At 30.9% G+C, this 17,593-nt stretch overlaps 3 protein-coding genes across 9 annotated transcripts in view; 2 read left to right on the top strand and 1 right to left on the bottom strand.

Annotated features, from left to right (window-relative positions):
• Nucleotides 1-10,625, bottom strand: part of LOC145323729 (cyclic AMP-responsive element-binding protein-like) — a 26,589-nt gene extending 15,964 nt beyond the window's left edge. Inside the window, exons 1-2 of the mRNA XM_080166217.1 lie at nt 10,464-10,625; nt 9,386-9,462 (exon numbers count right to left, since the gene is read on the bottom strand). Coding sequence (XP_080022343.1) covers nt 9,386-9,451 — 66 coding nt within the window. The 5' untranslated portion in view covers nt 9,452-9,462; nt 10,464-10,625. The remainder of the gene's footprint in view (nt 1-9,385; nt 9,463-10,463) is intronic.
• The window catches only part of Sgf11 (SAGA associated factor 11kDa), a 229,512-nt gene that overhangs the window by 155,752 nt on the left and 56,167 nt on the right, over nt 1-17,593 (top strand). The window lies entirely within an intron of this gene.
• LOC145323733 (interleukin enhancer-binding factor 3-like) overlaps nt 1-17,593 on the top strand; it is a 200,880-nt gene that overhangs the window by 155,753 nt on the left and 27,534 nt on the right. The gene's annotated exons all lie outside the window — the stretch shown is intronic.

Below are 17,593 nucleotides of genomic sequence, written 5' to 3'. Positions count from 1 at the left end.
AAACCTAGAAATAGTTTCTATAATCCGGGACAGGGATTTGTCAACTGAAGAGTGTTTGCCCTTAACTTTTCCGCCAATTAAAATGGTATACTAAAATAAGATTAAAACTACTAGAATATCTAAAAGTAAATGTAATATTTTCCTCTTTTGCTTCAAAACTGATTAATATCCGCTGGATTTAAACCGGTTCTCAGCCATACTGAAAAGTCATGTATAGCATCATATTAAAGACAATTTTCTACGAATATTAAAATAAAAGTCATAAAACTAATAGCAGTTTTGTTAACCCTAGACATTGGCCCCTAAAGGCTGACAAAACTGGTTTAAAATATTAATCTTATTTTAATATCTGCGAAAATATTAAATATGTTGGAGGCAACAAAAAGAGAAACAATAGAAAAAATATAGACCTTTCAGGGGTTCTTTAAGTTCCTACTGACGGACAGACAAATAGACACAAACATTCAATTACTTTGATCATAGAAGTATACGTCATTCTACCCAATACTTTATTTTGCAATGACGAAACTGGTTTAAAAGTGCAAGTTTACATGATAAAAAAATGCAAAAAAAAACTTCAAAACTGCATAAGGAGAATTCCTAGCTATGACTTATCAATGAATTGAAACGGTGTGCAATCAAATCGCAAAAACAGCATGTTTATTTTATTTTACACATGTTCATAATTCTAGTTTTTAAAAGGTATCTATCTCTTATGAGGGATACTGTGAGTATTGGTGCAAAAAATGGGGACAAATTTCAAATTGTTTTGGCGTGTGACGTCATACCCCCATCTCTTTTCTAGGTGGTTTCTTTCCTCCTTCCCTTTTCTTTCTCCTCACTTGTGACGTAAATAATCAGCCCCGTCAAATCAATTTAAAATTTGTCCCCATTTTTTGCACCAATACTCACAGCATCCTTATGAGGGTATATCTACTTGCTATTGTTTGAGATAATCTTTATTTCAGGGATCTACAGGGATAAGATAATGCACGATAAATTGATGAACACCTCCAATTATGATAAGCATAATTATTTCTTACGTAGAATACATAAAGCCACTGCTATTTTGTATCATCAAATCATTATTAATAAAAGTTTTTAAGCCAACGAATAAGAGAACTGTTTGAAGAATTTATATAAAACTAAAGTCCATTAACCCCTCCCATTCCGAGAAATTATTTTTGTTCCAGAAAATCTAGCTATATTTTAAAATATCTATTTTAATTTTTAAATTCCTAACTCTAAAATGCATAAGACTATTATGAATAATAAATGCATGGTATTACAATAAAGTTACTAAAAAGTACTTTTGTAACAACTCAGTTTATCATTATGATACATTTTGTTTATATATAATTTTAAAACTTGGATTTTTTTGCAATTTAAAATTGCAATTTAAGTTTTAGGTTTTCCTACTAACATATTTCTTTATATTTTTTGAACCTAGTAAATTTGGTAAAAATTAACAAATTTGATATTTCATTCTTCTAAATTATGACTGCAACCCTCCAGTTTTCTGGATGTAGTTAAATACTTGTTAGAGATAAGGATTAGCCCAAAAAGTAAAACAAAAATATTTTTTATATTGTAGTTTTCAAAAGATGGTTTTATTCTTTGTTATTTCTTTTTACTGGAGGATGCTACAAATATAAAAAATGGACCACAGTTCAATAGATAAGTTGTGATAACGGTCATATGCTTAAATACCATCTGGGTCACCATCACCACCAGTAGGGGTATCTTTATATTATCATCATCAAAATTAAGATTTTATTAATAATTTTTTTGCCATATAAAAATCCTTTTTGTTTTATTTTTTGGGCTATTCATTATCTCTAACAAGTATTTTAATACATCCAGAAAACTGGAGGTTGGCAGCTGTCCTCTAAAGTGATAGGGTTCAAAGTTTTTATTTTCTTGATTTTCTTTCTTTGAAATACTATTAATACCAACCTAAAATTATTTTTTTTTATAACCAATGCATAAATCCCTTTAAAATAAATTTATTGAACAGAACCAAACTTTAAAAACTTACACCTAAATTGGCATTTTTTTTTTGTATATTCATTAGGTTTCCATGAAATAGAAAGATTTTTCAAAACTGATTACTTGAGCTTACATACAAACTGTTTCAGTATCTTGGGTCGAAAAAGGTCTGTTATGAAAGCATTTTTGACAGAGTTATGGTCAATTACTTGTAATGTTATAATCGAACTTACAGACTGTACAATTACATTAAGCTATATAAGTTGGAAAGAATTTTAATGTATACAATAGATTTGAAATCTGCATAAAATTTTAAGGATTTTTTTTTATAAAATTCGATTTTTATATAATTCTTTATTTAAAAGCGCAAATACAATTTAAGTCAATTAATTTTGACCAATAGGATAGGTGGATTGGAAACTACCTGAGCTCTAATGATGTTGAATGATGTACGAAACTTAAGCTTTTCCAATCAGAGCGCAGATTGTTTTCAACCCACCAACCACAGATGTCAAAATTAATTAACTTAAATTGTATTTGCGTATATTTTGTTCAGGGAACCAAGTTCTATGAACTATGCATTCATAATTTGGAAGGACAGTCCAGTTTAAAAATATAAATTTTTTTATGCGGTTAGGAAGGGTAGGAGGAAAAGTATCACCCTCGCCCCCTTCCCCTCCTAAATAAAATTCAACTCTGAACGCAAGGGGCAAAGTCAAAATATCCTAATAATAAAAAATTACATTTAATTCCTTACCTGCTTATTTTTTTCCCTTCAGATATTGAACTTTCCTTATTTTTATGGCCTGGACGGACTATTGAAAGACAAAAGTTATAGAGTAGGTACACTCCTAGAGCAAAACTTATTGTTTTGAATAAGAAATTTACCAGGAATGGAGGGGACATTGGATGTTTATTATAATAGTCCTCAAAGTTTTATGACAAAGTTTTCTCATTCGTTGGCATAAGGACTTTGAGGACTTATATTAAATTATGATTGGTTGGTTAATTCAAGTATCCAAAAGTTTCAACCGCTATTTATGATCTACAGAAGGGTTAATTTTGTGTATCATTATTGGGGATGTACATCAATTTATCGGCCATTGTCTTATCCCTTTGAATCCCTGGAAATATACATAAGGAGTGTCCTTTTATAAATAAAAAGTTGTGGATGACGTTACCCCCCACCATTGGAAATGGGAATGATGTAAAAATGATGAAAGCAAACTTGCATAACTTGCCAGGGATATCAAGGGATAAGACAATGGCTGATAAATTGATGTGTTTCTCGAATGCTGATACACCAAATTTCCCCTTCTATAGATTACACTTAATAGTTGAAACGTTTGGACACACAACTTAATGAATCAACCAATCAAATTTCAGTTTCAAAGTCCCCAAAGTTAGTACGCTAACGAATAAGAAAACGTTATCATAAAATTTAAAGACTAGTGTAATAAACAGCCCATTGTCCCCCTCCTTCCTGATAAATTTGTCAGGCACAATTACTATAAGTTTACAAGTATAGTTGTATACATCAGACAACTACCTTCCCCATTTTCTTCATTGACCCCTAGTTTTGCAGACATTTTTGTCAGAAGATAGTCTATATGAGACAAATTGTTGCCTTTATTAACATGAAATTAAAAATCAATTTCATCAAATATTAGATGGTTCAAATAGATGTAAAGCCATGAATAACTGTCCAAATTCTTAGTCATTTAGTTATAAATAGTACAATAGTCAAGAACATAAAACTCAAAAATTTACACAAAAAGAGCAAAAAATATAAAAAAATAAGTTAAATGTTTAAAATAGTTGGCTATGTGTTCATTACAATTTCATAAACGGCGAGACCATTATTTACGATTGAAAGTAAATTTCCAGAGCATGTTTTATCCTATTTTTTCCATCTGAAAGTAAGGACATGGTAATCTTAAGGCAACAGACGTTAAATTGATGTACACCCCAATTATGATGAAACAAAATTATCCTTTCTACAGATTGAAATTATTGATTGAAATATTTGGACATTTTTGCAACCAACTATTCTAGAACGATTTAATCAATTGGTTGAAAATTTTGGATAATGCTAAAGAATATGTAAATTGCAAAAATAGGACCATGAATTTGCCTGTAATTTGTTATTAATGAACACCTTTCTTACAACATTAAGGGTCGAATATATAGTCATAATTTGATTCACAAATATGATCTTATAAAACAAAAGTGCATTTTATTTACAGAGATATAGAAAAAGGAGAGATATAATAACCTATACACTGTATACATTCAAAGTTTCATTAGTGATTTCACTAAAACATATTTCTTGATTATCAACCCCCCCCCATCCCCCTCCTTTAATTAAATAAAAAAAAATATTTCTTGCACCCCCAAGAAGCTCTAACCCTGCAGGGCCACTTTCCCGAGGGATCTTTTATACCTTTACCCTAACCTCACCTAACCTAGGCTAAAATAAAATAAGGCATCAAAAAGTTCGATTGTGGTCTAGCTCTAATATTAGGGAAACCACCGCTTTATTAAATACTAGCGGCTACGCCCCCTAGAGGCCTCTAGTGGCACTTTAAATGTTTTTGTTTGTTAAAGTTAATTTTTTATGTACGATACCACCTTATTTGACGTTGAAGTCTCCCCTAAATTGTAAAAAATTTCGATTTTTTTGTCATTTCTCTTGGGAGGGTGGTGGTACCCTCCCCCAAAATAGTTATAAACCTTCCCGGGACTTATGAGATGCTACCCTGTTAAGGAGAACCCGATCGGTTCAGCGGTTAGCGAGATCCTTCGGTACAGACACACAGACACACAGACAGACACACAGACAGACAAACATCCTGTTACTTTAGTATAAGGATTTATTTCTTTAACAAGGACATAATTAATTTCCTAATGTTTTTTTGGTTGCCCCCCCCAATATTGGGGTTATAGTTCATTTTCCTATCCCTATATCCCTGAAGTTAAGGGTTGGAAATTTTGAGGCATAATAGGTTTCTCTTGAGGTGCCCTAACCCTGCAGGGCCCTGGTCTCGAAAAAATATGTTATAAGAGGGGACAATAGGCTGTTTATTACACTAGTTCCCAAAGTTTTTAAAGACTTTTTCTTATTCGTCGCCTCAACAACTTTGGGGACTCTAGGGAATTTTGATTGGTTGGTTTATTAAGCTACAGAAGGGGTTATTTTATGTATCATCATTAGGAATGTACATCAATTTATCGACCATTGTCTTATCCCTTTAGATCCTAATATATTAAATATGTAAGACTAATTAGTGAATTCATTCAGTAAATGAATAATACGTTTACTTGCAAGGATCTACAGGGATAAGACATTGGCCAGTAAATTGATGTACATACCCAAAGATGATACACAAAATTACCCTTTCTGTAGATTTCAATTATAGGTTGAAACGTTTGGACACTACAATTTATTAACAATTCAATCTAAATTCAGTAAAAGTTCCCAAAAATGTTAAGCATGCGAGTAAAAACGTTGTTATATAACTTTGGGGACTAGTGTATTAAACAGACTAATGTCCCCCCCCCCCCCTCCATGGTTTACATGCTATATATAAATACAATAAGGTTACCCACCATTTCCGCAAAAATATCGTAAAAGCCATATCAGACAATAGCAAAGCACAGCGGGGCAATCATTAACATTTACCTAACCTAACCTAAAATAACCTATCAAAAGCTAATGTTAAATACAGCGAAACGCTCCTTGAGAGGCGATGTTACGGAACCGACAATACCATGAGAATCCTGAAAACTTAGTAAATATAGAATTAGGAACGGAAGGACGGACAGATAATGCAAGTTAAATAGTTGCTTTGCTCCAAATTTGCTGTTCTGTATTAACATATAACATACTAGCGGGTACGCCCCTAGAGGCCTCTAGGGGCACTTGAGGAGAGAGTCTAATTTAAAAATTAAATTTCTTATTTTAGATTTTGAAAGAAAAAGTATAAAATTTTTTTTGGGGGGGGGGCGAAAAAATTTTTATTTTAGTTAAAAAAATTAATTTTTTTTTTTTTTTGGGGGGGGGGGGTTATTTTTATTTTTGGGGGGGTTGGGGATGTCCCACCCCCCAAGAAAATAGTTATAAACCTTCCCAAGACCTATGAGAAGCTACCCTGTAAAGGAGAAACCGATCGGTTCAGCGGTTAGCGAGATCCTTCGCTACAAACAAACAGACAAACAGACACACAGACAAACAAACAGACAGACAGACATCGTTCTACTTTGTATTATAGATAGAACATAAATAACTCTTGTAGTAGTTTGAAAATACAGGGAGAGAGGGGACATATACAGGGGCTGTTTTATTACACTAGTCCCCAAAGTTTTATAATAACGTTTTATCATTCGTTGGCTTAACAACATTTGGGACTTTTATTGATTTTTGATTGGTTGGTTCATTAAGTTGAGTGTCCGAATGTTTCAACCACCAATTGTAATTTTCAGAAGAGGTAATTTTGTGTATCGGGGATGTGAATTAATTTATCAAACACTGTCTTATCCCTTTAGATCCCTGATAAAAATGAATATATAGTTCCTGAACTCGAAGCAAGGAACAAATTGCTCAAAGTTATAAATAACATGGATTTTTAATTGTTTTTGTTTGTTGGTTGCTTAATAAAGATGATTAAAGTCTCTCCACAGATTATAACGTCTTACGATAGAATAACCAACGAGAGGCCAGCACAAATGTTACCATTGGTCAATTACAGTGTATACTGTCCTCTCATTGGCTATTCTATCGTATGACGTCATAGTCTGTGAAGGGACTTTATCATCTTCTTGCTTAAGATCAATGAAACGGCTGAACTAAAAATTTACAATTTTCAGATGAATTTAGACAAATTTAAAGCTTTTTTTAAGGGGGGTGGGGGGCAAGGCTTATTTACACTAGTATATGGACATAAAGACAGTTGCACCACTCTAAATTTAGTTATAGAGTAGCTGATCTACCAAAAATAAAGTTTTAGGGATGGTTTGTATCAGGGAGGGAGGGGACATTAGCCCGTTTATTACAACTAGTCCACAAAGTTTCCATATTCGTTGGCTTAACAAGTTTGGGTACTTTTCTTGAATTTTGATCAAATGGCTCAATAAGCTGAGTGTCCAAACGTTTCAACCATTAACTGTAATCTACAGAATGGCTATTTCTCAGTATTATCATTGGGGATGTACATGAATTTATCGGTCATTGTCTTATCCCTTTAGATCCCTGGGTTGGTATCTAGACAAAATGAATAGAACAATAGTTGTGGAGATAGGATTTGTATTCAACTATTTCAAGTACTTTTATTTATATCAAGATTACTTTATTATCTACGAGTAGCTACGCCCCTAGCTTCTGTAGGAAGAGGCCTGAAAAAAACTATGCCAGAACCTATGTAAAGCTTCTCTGAAATGGAGAACCCAATCGGATCAGTATTTATTTTAATTTGAAACTACAGACAAAAAAAAACTTTTCTACCTTATTAAATAGGTTATTTTATAATATTCTAATTATTAGAATAGCGTTTGTAAAGTTGACCTTGCAGTAATGTTTAGTAATAATCATAATATCAATAAAATTAGCCCTTTTGTGCGGCATGTAGAATGAATTAATAACAAAAAGTTCCATATTTAGGAGGGGGAGGGGTAAATTGAATTTTAAAAAGTCAAAAAAATAATCAAAATAGATAAAAATCGGAGAATATAAGTCCCATATTCCCGAACCTGGTTTCTCTAAGAAGATTAATACCAACTAAAAAATGGTGGTGTGACAACATTTCTGCATATTGTGCAAAATAATATTCGCAGGAATCTCAAGGGATAAGACAATGAACGATAAAATAATATACATCCCAAATGATGATATAAAAAAAAATACCCCTTCTGTAGATTAAAGGTATTGGCTGAAACGTTTCGGCACTTCTAGTTTAAAACCAAGCAATCAAAATTAAATAAAAGCACCCAATGTTTTTTAACCAACGTGGTTATGAAATTTTGGGTACCAGTGTAATTTTCATTCCATTGTCCCAAAAGGAGATAAAGTTAAAACTTTTGGCTGAAAAATATGAACTATTCCAATATAATTTTTTATAGGCACTATAAAGAGCTTCAGCGATTCTTAAAGGCACAATTAGTTGGAGTGTCAAATAATGAAAGTGAAGAAAAGGAAAAGGGTATCTTTGTGCTGTAGTAACAATTTGCGATTCTTAATATTCAAAATATTTAATTATTTTTGAAGTATTTTTGAAAAGGGTATCAAAATGGACAAAATGAATAAAAGAAATTAGAATTTAAAATCCTAATAAAATTTTTTTCTGGTTATTATTAATTTTTTTAACTCTGCAGTATGATTCTATTGGGGTGGATTCTTAAAAAATAGGATCGCTGCATCACTGGTGTGGCAAAAATAATTTATGTGAAAAATCCTCCAAAATCACATAAAAAAGGCTACTAAAATCAAGCAAAATGTTATTTTAATAACTCTTGTATGATTTTATTTCATTTTTGTAAATTTTTTATGTGATTTTGGAGGATTTTTCACAAAAACAATTTTGAATCACCAGTGAAGCAGCGACCCAAATTTTTATTTTAAATCCACCTCTGGTGTCAGAGTATATCTTTGATGCCCCTTTCAAAAATGCTTCAATAACAGTTTACTATATTTGGTGGGAATGATGGCTAACCCTATAATATATCTTGAGACAAAATAAAAGAATTCTTTACTTTTAATTTTAGAAAAGTTTTATTCATGAAATTTCTAAAAGGAAACAAAAACAGGAATAATTATTTTCATAAGTAGCGCAGCAATAAAAAGAAATATGATTTTTTGAATAAAAACAACATAGTCATAAATAGCTGTTTAGTAAGCTCCTTTGGCAACTTTTTGTTTTATTTTTCAAACTTCAACTGGGAGTTAATTTTTGGTAATGATTTTTTTATTTTTTTATTTTGGTTTTTAATTTTAACTTGGTGATGTCAGAAAACGAACAATAGACAAAAATACACTATATCCATTTATGTCATTTTGTATACCTATTTTTTGTTGCGGTTTTGGCAATATTTTTTTGTATTTAACGATATTTTAAACAACACTATCAAAATACTTTTTACAATATAATTTTTACATCCTCTGACAAAATGACATCCAACTGCTGCCAAAGTACAACATGACATACAAAGATTAAAAAAATAAGCTGTTTTTAGTGCCTATAAAAAATGACGTCATACAATACCCTTGACCAATGATAGGCCAATATAAAGACTAAATTACCAATGGCAGGTCAGTATACATTTTAATTGGCCAATGGTATGTCACTATGACGTCATTTTTTATAGTATCTATAAAACTTTTTTAAGAAAAAGTTTTTTGAGGTACCTGTATGGCAGATTCTTGCTTAACTTGTGTTAGTTCTTTGTCAGGGGAATCTCCTCTATCCACCATAGCAAGGATACCTTATATAGATAGATAGTTAGTAAGATAGCAAGGATAGCTAATATAGATAGATAGTTAGTAAGATAGCAAGGATAGCTAATATAGATAGATAGTTAGTAAGGTAGCAAGGATACCTAATATAGATAGATAGTTAGAGGATAGAAAGGATACCTAACATAGTTAGCCTGTTAGTGGATAGCAAGAATACCTAATGTAGATATATAGTTAGTAAGGTAGCAAGGAGGATACCTAATATAGATAGGTAGTTATAAGATAGCAAGAATATAGAGAGATAGTTAAGAGGATAAAGAAAGATTCCTCATATAGATAGATAGTTAGAAGATAGCTAGGGTACCTAATATAGATAGATAGTAAGTTTGGTTAGATAAATAGACAGCCAAAATAAAATATAATATAAAAGTGGTTAATTAACGGTTGTTAGACTTAACCAACGCGTTTGATAGCATTTAAATTTGAATAAAATTATTGATCATGGAAAGAAATCGAAGTAACGGGTTTCGTCGTATTTTCACAGTAGCATTTGATTATTTTAGGTTAGGTTAGGTAAATGTTAGGAAATTAGCCCAGAAAGGAGCTAGAAATATGAGAAAAGCTTCCGTGACAATACGACGAAACCCGCTACTTCGTTTTCTTTCCATGATCCAGATTTTTTACAAAAAAATTGATGTACTATATATTTATAACTAAAAGCTTATTCTAAATATAGATTTTGCAGTTATTGAACTATAAAAATATATACTTTTATAATAAAATTTTAATAAAAACAATTCCAAAAGGGTCAATTAAATTAATGATGTTCAAATTGAAAGTACAAATTCAAAAAACCACTATAATTTCCTTAAGTAGAAACAGATCAACGTGGTTTTGTATTATTTTATCAACAAAGAAAATAATATTATTAATATGTAATTCATACCGACATGCGGAAAAGTTAAAAGAAATTTTTCTTTTTAAAAAGTTAGAGATATCCAACCATAAAGACTGAATATAAAATAATTACCTTTAAAAAATCACTTCAAAGTCCAAAATCAGAAAAATTAATAATCACAACAAATGTACCATTGTATTTAAACTGAAAGAGACAAATGAAATGTTATATCCAGGTAAAAACTGTTCTGTAAGATGAATTCTCTTTCCTCCTGTACACCGCATAGATACATGTCTATTCCAGCTTATTTTTGGAGATAAGTATTTCTTAACATCACAGTTCAATTTCAACTTTAGATACCCTTATAACATACTGTGATAATAACATAATAAAAGGCTTTAAGAATCCGTATAAATGTATAGTATGTATATATTATCAACAGGTTGTAGAGAGAGAGAGAAATAAGAGGCGATATATGGCTATCATCTTATAACCTCCCTTTTATCTCTTAAAACATACATCCCCTTTATTCACACACACACATACACATACACACACACATTTATTCATTTCTCTGTTTAAAAACATGAAGATTAAAGACACTTGGTATATTCTATATTCTATTTAAAATTGAAACTAGTATATAAAAGTTAGTTGCATTGCATATATATATAACAAGAGTATAAAAATATGTTTTAAAAAATGAAGAAAATACACTTACTATATTCTATATTCTATTAAAAGATTAAGCTAGTATAAAAAAGTTAGTTGCATATATAACAGGAGAATACAAAGTAAAAACATTTAAAACATAAAGAAATTACACTTGGTATATTCTATTTAAAAATGAAATTAGTATATAAAAGTTAGTTGCATATTTAACAGTAGAATACAAAGTAAAAACATTTAAAACATAAAGAAAATACATTTGGTATATTCTAAATCACATTAAGAAATAAAGCTAGTATATAAAAGTTAGTTGCATATATAACAGTAGAATGCAAAGTAAAAACATTTAAAACATAAAGAAAATACACTTGGTATATTCTATTTAAAAATGAAGCTAGTATAAAAAAAGTTAGTTGCATATTTAACAGTAGAATACAAAGTAAAAACCATTTAACACATAAAGAAAATACACTTAGTATATTCTATTTAAAAATGAAGCTAGTATATAAAAGTTAGTTGCATATTTAACAGTAGAATACAAAGTAAAAACATTTAAAACATAAAGAAAATACACTTGGTATATTCTAAATCACATTAAAAAATGAAATTAGTATATAAAAGTTAGTTACATATATAACAGTAGAATACAAAGTAAAAACATTTAAAACACGAAGAAAACTCACTTGCTATATTCTATATTCTATTTAAAAATGAAGCTAGTATAAAAAAGTTAGTTGCATATATAACATGAGAATATAAAGTAAAAACATAACAATGTTTTAAAAAATGAAGAAAATACATTTAATATATTCTAAATCACATTGAAAAATGAAACTAGTATAAAAAAGTTAGTTGCATATATAACAGTAGAATACAAAGTAAAAACCATTGAAAACATGTTTTAAAACAAGAAGAAAAGTATATTCTATATTCTATTTAAAAATGAAACTAGTATATAAAAGTTAGATGCATATATGTATAACAGAAGTATAAAAACTGAAGCCTAGTTGGTATAAATGAGGTAATTGTATTACTAGTGCAATGCTCAAGTTGACCAATGCATAAATATAAAATTATGCTATTACAATTCTGTAATATCTATTATGAAAAAAAGGAGGAAAGGGGGAGGGGGGGGGGGGGCTTTTCAAAAACTTACAGACTTTATGTCAAAGCCGTATTAATACTGATATAGACTACGAATAAACTGCAAGTAATGTGCTTTTAATTGTCTATGAAAACTTTATACCATCAATTGAATGTTGCCATAGATAAAATATTACTGAAAAAGAATGACAACATCCATAAGTAGGAAAGCACAAAAAACATTGATGGACAAACAGACAAAGTAAGTTATAGAGCAGGAGTTAGGTTGGCATAAAAAAAGAGAGCATATACAAAAAAATCAAAAGCATATGCAGATCTAAAATTTTTTTTTTATGTCTTTTGATGCATGAACAACTAAAAGACGGACAAAACAATTTGTAAACTAGATGCGAACAGGTCATAGAAATCTTCACTGATAATTTCAGTTGTTTATCTTAAGCAGTAGCTGAGTAAATCACATTTACCCTTATAGCGTTACGGACTGGCTGATGGACTGACGGACGGACAGACAAAATTGAATTATAGAGTACCTTCTCTACTAAAAATATATCCACAATTGCATTATAAATAAATTCTCATTTTGACATAATTAAAATAGCAGTACAAAAATTTAACGCTAAAAAAAAACATAAAAAAATCTACAAAAAGTATGAAAGTAATAAAAGAGAAAAAGGTAAAGGTAGCTTGATTATATGACTCATAAAAACACAGTAAAATATTCAAGGAAATTCTAAAAAAATATTCTTTAAGAAATTGTTTTTCTTGATATATTGAAAGTAAAGAAATATATAGTAGCATTATTAAATTCTAGATATCTTTAAAACATCTGAATTATTAAAATATAATCCACTGTGTGAAAAAACAGCGCCGTATTATTAAAAGTCTACAATTAATTTTAAGTTTACTATAAATTGAACAACTTAATATTAACATGAATATGAAAATAAGGTCATATTAAATAATATAATCATCTTAAAATGCACTAAAATTGCCTAACACACACCACTGCACTGTGGCAAAAAAAGTCAGTGCCGTATTATGAAAAAAATCGTCACTATTCCTGTGTGTCGTGATGATGTTGGCCACGTCACTGTCAGGGTCGTTCTGCTGTTGTCGTCACCCAAGAAAAAGGGACGAGAGAGAGGAGAGAGATAACAGAGGGAGGAGAAAAAAAGAGAGCAAGAGAAAGATAAAGAGAGTGAGAGATAGAGAGAGCATATAAGTTTATATATTCCAACAAATTTGTTATCTTTAGAAAAGCTAGAAAAAAATATAGTTTTTAAAAAGCTGCTAAACTTTTTAAAATTTAAAAATAAAAATCTTAACTAAAAATCCTTTAAATTGCATGTACTTTTAAAGGTCGTTTGCTACCCACATTGTATCAAATATTTAATTTTGAATATTTATACAAATTTGATAAAAAAAAATATAATATTAACCCATATGAAATATTCACATTTTGGGATATTTCAACTTAATATAATTACTAAATCATGACTATTTTGTAGAAAATATGAAAATTTGCTAAATTAATATATTTGATATATTGTAAACTTACTAAAAGTAAGAGAAATAGGGAGAAGGAAACTCTTAGAGAGAAGGGGGGGGGGGGAAATTAAAAAGCTTTATTAAATGTCATGAAAATGGGAATGTAGACAAACAAACCTCCTCTTATTTCTGCCCTTTTTACTCCCCATTAAGCCCCCCATCCACTTTTCTCTTATCTCTAAACCTGTAGCTTTTATTTTACTCCTTTACGCGACCTCTGACGTTGTTGCCTTCCCTGTTGCGCTGCGCTCTCAGAGCTTTCTAATGACCTTCCCCCCAATTTTTATATTTTTTACCTCTTTACTCTGTTAGGAGCGGAGAAGGTAACTAAGAGTGCCCCCCCCCCCCTCCCTTCCACGTAGGCCTACCCTTTACATACAAAATAAAACATGTTTAATTTCCTTTCGTTCTTTTTTCGATAATTCATTATGTTATACATACTATTTATTGATTATAATCATAAGCGAAAAAAAATTAAACCAAATATATAAAAACTAAATAAAAAATCATTAGTTGAGAAAAGTAAGTTTTTTAAACATCGTTCATCACTTACGACATTTTTGTTTAAAACTTTTGATTTTCAAAACTGTTGGGGCTCAAGGGAAGGTTATTGAAAATTATTATTCCAGGGGGAGGGGGGCAGGACTAATAGCTAATATGACTAACTGTATTTCGGGGGGGGGGGGGGGATAGGTAATTAAAAGGAAGAAAAAATCCTAAACCAAGACTTATATAAAGAAAGGATATAACCAAAACCAAATGAAGCTATATAAAGCATTTCTAGAATAGAGTGCTTAATCAATTCAGTAGACAAACTACTTCTGCAATGTCAGATGCTCAACATTCAAAGTAGAGTTAGTGGAATGCCTTGTCACAAAAACGGCGCGACTTATTAAGGTTTGTGAATCAATGGTTGGTTGTCTACAAAATTTTGGATGTTTTTATTGTGAAAGTCTGGCCCTACCAATGATCTAAGGGGATAAGACAATGGACCAAAAAATTTATACGCAACCCTAATGATGATAAACATAATTTTCCTTTCAATAGGTTAAAAATTATAGGTTAAAATGAATGTACAACAACAAAATTCAAGAAAAATGCCTAAATTTGTAAGCCAACGAATAAAATTATGCTGTTATAAAACTTTGGGTACCACTGAAATTAACAGTCCAATGTCCCTTCCCTCCCTGGGATTTGTGTAGGAATTATCAAATATAAAAAGTTTATACCACCTCGTCACATGATCTGCGAAAAAAACTGCTCGGGTGCTCGGAGAAAGGAGGATGTCTAGCTACAAGGTTCAACATATTAAATACTGGAAAATAACGGTTTTATCAAAAAAGTTTATAAAATCCTAAATCTATTATGATTGGTACACCCTATTTCCATTTATGATTAGGCCTCTAGATGCTAGTATCTTATAAAGAATAAGTATATCTAGTTGGGCGATATGAAAGAACAAGTGATCTTAAATATTCCTGGATCTCAAAGAGCTATTTTTGGTCTTAATATTAGTTTCCTATTAAACAAGTAAACGAATGGTCTAACTCAGTTAAATGAAAAAAGTCAAAACAATATTTTTCTCAAATATTAAATGCTTTGTTGACTTCAAGGTGCTAAAAAGAATAATATCAGAAAATAAAGATTTTATAAATTGATTCAGCTTAAACCAACAACGAAATTACTTTTTAAAAACGAAACCTATACGTGATTTTCAGCTTTCGTGGGGGGGGGGGGGGGGGAAGCAACACTTGAGAACCTTTTTATCTGCCCCCCATATATTATTTTAGATTTTATTTTACTTGTTGGCTTTACCTTAAGCCTGAAATTATGCATTTTGAAAATTCCATCTTTAGTTTTAAAAGTTGAAAATAAGCGGACAAGGGGGGTAGTTATTTTCCAATTCCTAATCCTTGTAGGGCTTAACCCTGCGGGGCTTCGCAGTACTCAATACAACCTAACATACGTTAACAAACAAATGAGAAGCAACAAATTTTGTTTCATAATAAGAGAAGAGGGTTGCAGAGCTCATCAAGGCCTTTATTCCCCTTTAGTTAGTATTGTCCTCAAATTTCTAACTTTATATATCAAGAGTAAATAACTCTGGAATGCGGGAAGCTTAAGCGTGTTCAAGAGCTGTGATATACCAAAATATCACAATAGATTTAATACCTAAGAGTCAAATGTTGCACTACGTATTCAAATCTAAAAGGGCGACTATAGAACCCGCGCTTAGACTTCGGAGTAAATCAACGGAGACTAAGGGGGGGGGGAGACATTGATAGGGGAAGGCTGCTTAAAGTTTACGTGATTACTAAAGAGCAAAATACGGAGAGAAAGAACGAGAGAGAGAGAGAAAAGGGATAGAGGAGAATTTTACGGAGCTAACGTACTTAAAAACAGCAAAATCATAAATTAGCAAAAACTTTTTTCTTTTACAGTTCAATACCTAAAAATGAAAGATAAATTCCAGGGAGAAGGGGGCATTGGGTTATTTATTTTCCAGTCCCCAAAGTTTTATAATAACGTTTTCTTATTCTTAACAACTTTGAGGACTTATTGAATTTGATTAGTTGGTGTATTTAGTTGAGTGTCCAAACGTTTCAAACACTAAAGGGGTAATATTGTGTATAATCATTGCGGATATATGTACATGTATTTATCGGCCATTGTCTTATCCCTTTAGATCTATGTGACAATCCCCAATAAACAAATGAGCAATAGCTTATTTTCCAGTATGGCTTAGAAACCGATTAAAACCATTCAAAATTTTTCATATTATATATACGGAAAGCTGTCTATAATACGATGCGATGAATAACTATTACCATCCGTGTATACTAAAAAATGTATTTTTAGCTTGAGTGTAAAAACATACAAGTCATTTCAATGCAGTGAATACACACACTCACAGCGTTAGAGAGGCTAATATAGGCCTAAGGTTAAGGAAAGGTAATTTAAGGACAAATAAGGCCTGTGGGGGAATGCCTAGACTAGTGGAGAGGCCTGTTTTACTAAGCTTTTTTTCTAAGGTTTAATATTTTGGGTTATTTATAAACCATATGCTGCTTATATTACTTAGGTTTACAAATAATAATTTTTAAAAATGCCCCAATTACATAATAACCCTAACTCTTTGAACTATAAATGTATCTTAATATATCATTAAGAGGGCATATACCAACCAGATAGCTTTAACATAGGGTATCCTTTCATATAAAAAGGTAGGTTGTTTGTCTGTAACTTGAGATTTCGATAACCACTGAACCGAATTTTTTGGAAGCTTTAACTTGGATTTTTTAAAGCTATTATATTCTCAGATTAAAGTTATAGAAGTGTTTTAGGCTAACTTTTCTGCCCTTCCTACCCTTTGGGTCTAGTATCTGACATAGTGTCTTACCTAAACTAATACCTAATGTACCACTACAAAGCTTCCGTGATAACTTTTGACGAGAACTTGCTAAATATACATCCTAACATAAGTAACAGGATCTGTGTCTGTCCCCCACCCGAAACAAATTTTTAAAAGCGAAGCTTTTCTATAATTAGGGTCGGTCCGTCCGTAACGGATAGCTTTTTAGGCATGTTAGAATTGTCCTATTGATTTCAAACTTTGCATGGTGATTCCTGTAGTAGTTAGGTACGATTTAGATAGCGTAGCAACTCTATAATCATTACCAGAATGTCCGTACGTCCATTTTAAACATGTTGATTTTTTTACTTTTTTAACAACAAATTTTTATGTGATCTAATAATCCGATTGATCTGATTTTTGGTATACTGATTCCTGGGACAACCAAGTACAATATTATAAGCGAAGCAACTCTATAATCAAGTCCTAAAAATGTAAGTATGTCCATAAACATTATTCTGTATCAAGCAGTTTTTAACAATTTTACTTACATTTTTGCTTCGACATTTATACATTTGTATTCTGATTA

The sequence above is a fragment of the Acartia tonsa genome, chromosome 7, assembly GCF_053477335.1.
Source record: "Acartia tonsa isolate MP-2025a chromosome 7, ASM5347733v1, whole genome shotgun sequence".
Lineage (NCBI taxonomy): Eukaryota > Metazoa > Arthropoda > Copepoda > Calanoida > Acartiidae > Acartia > Acartia tonsa.
This window is presented reverse-complemented; position numbering and strand designations above follow the sequence as displayed.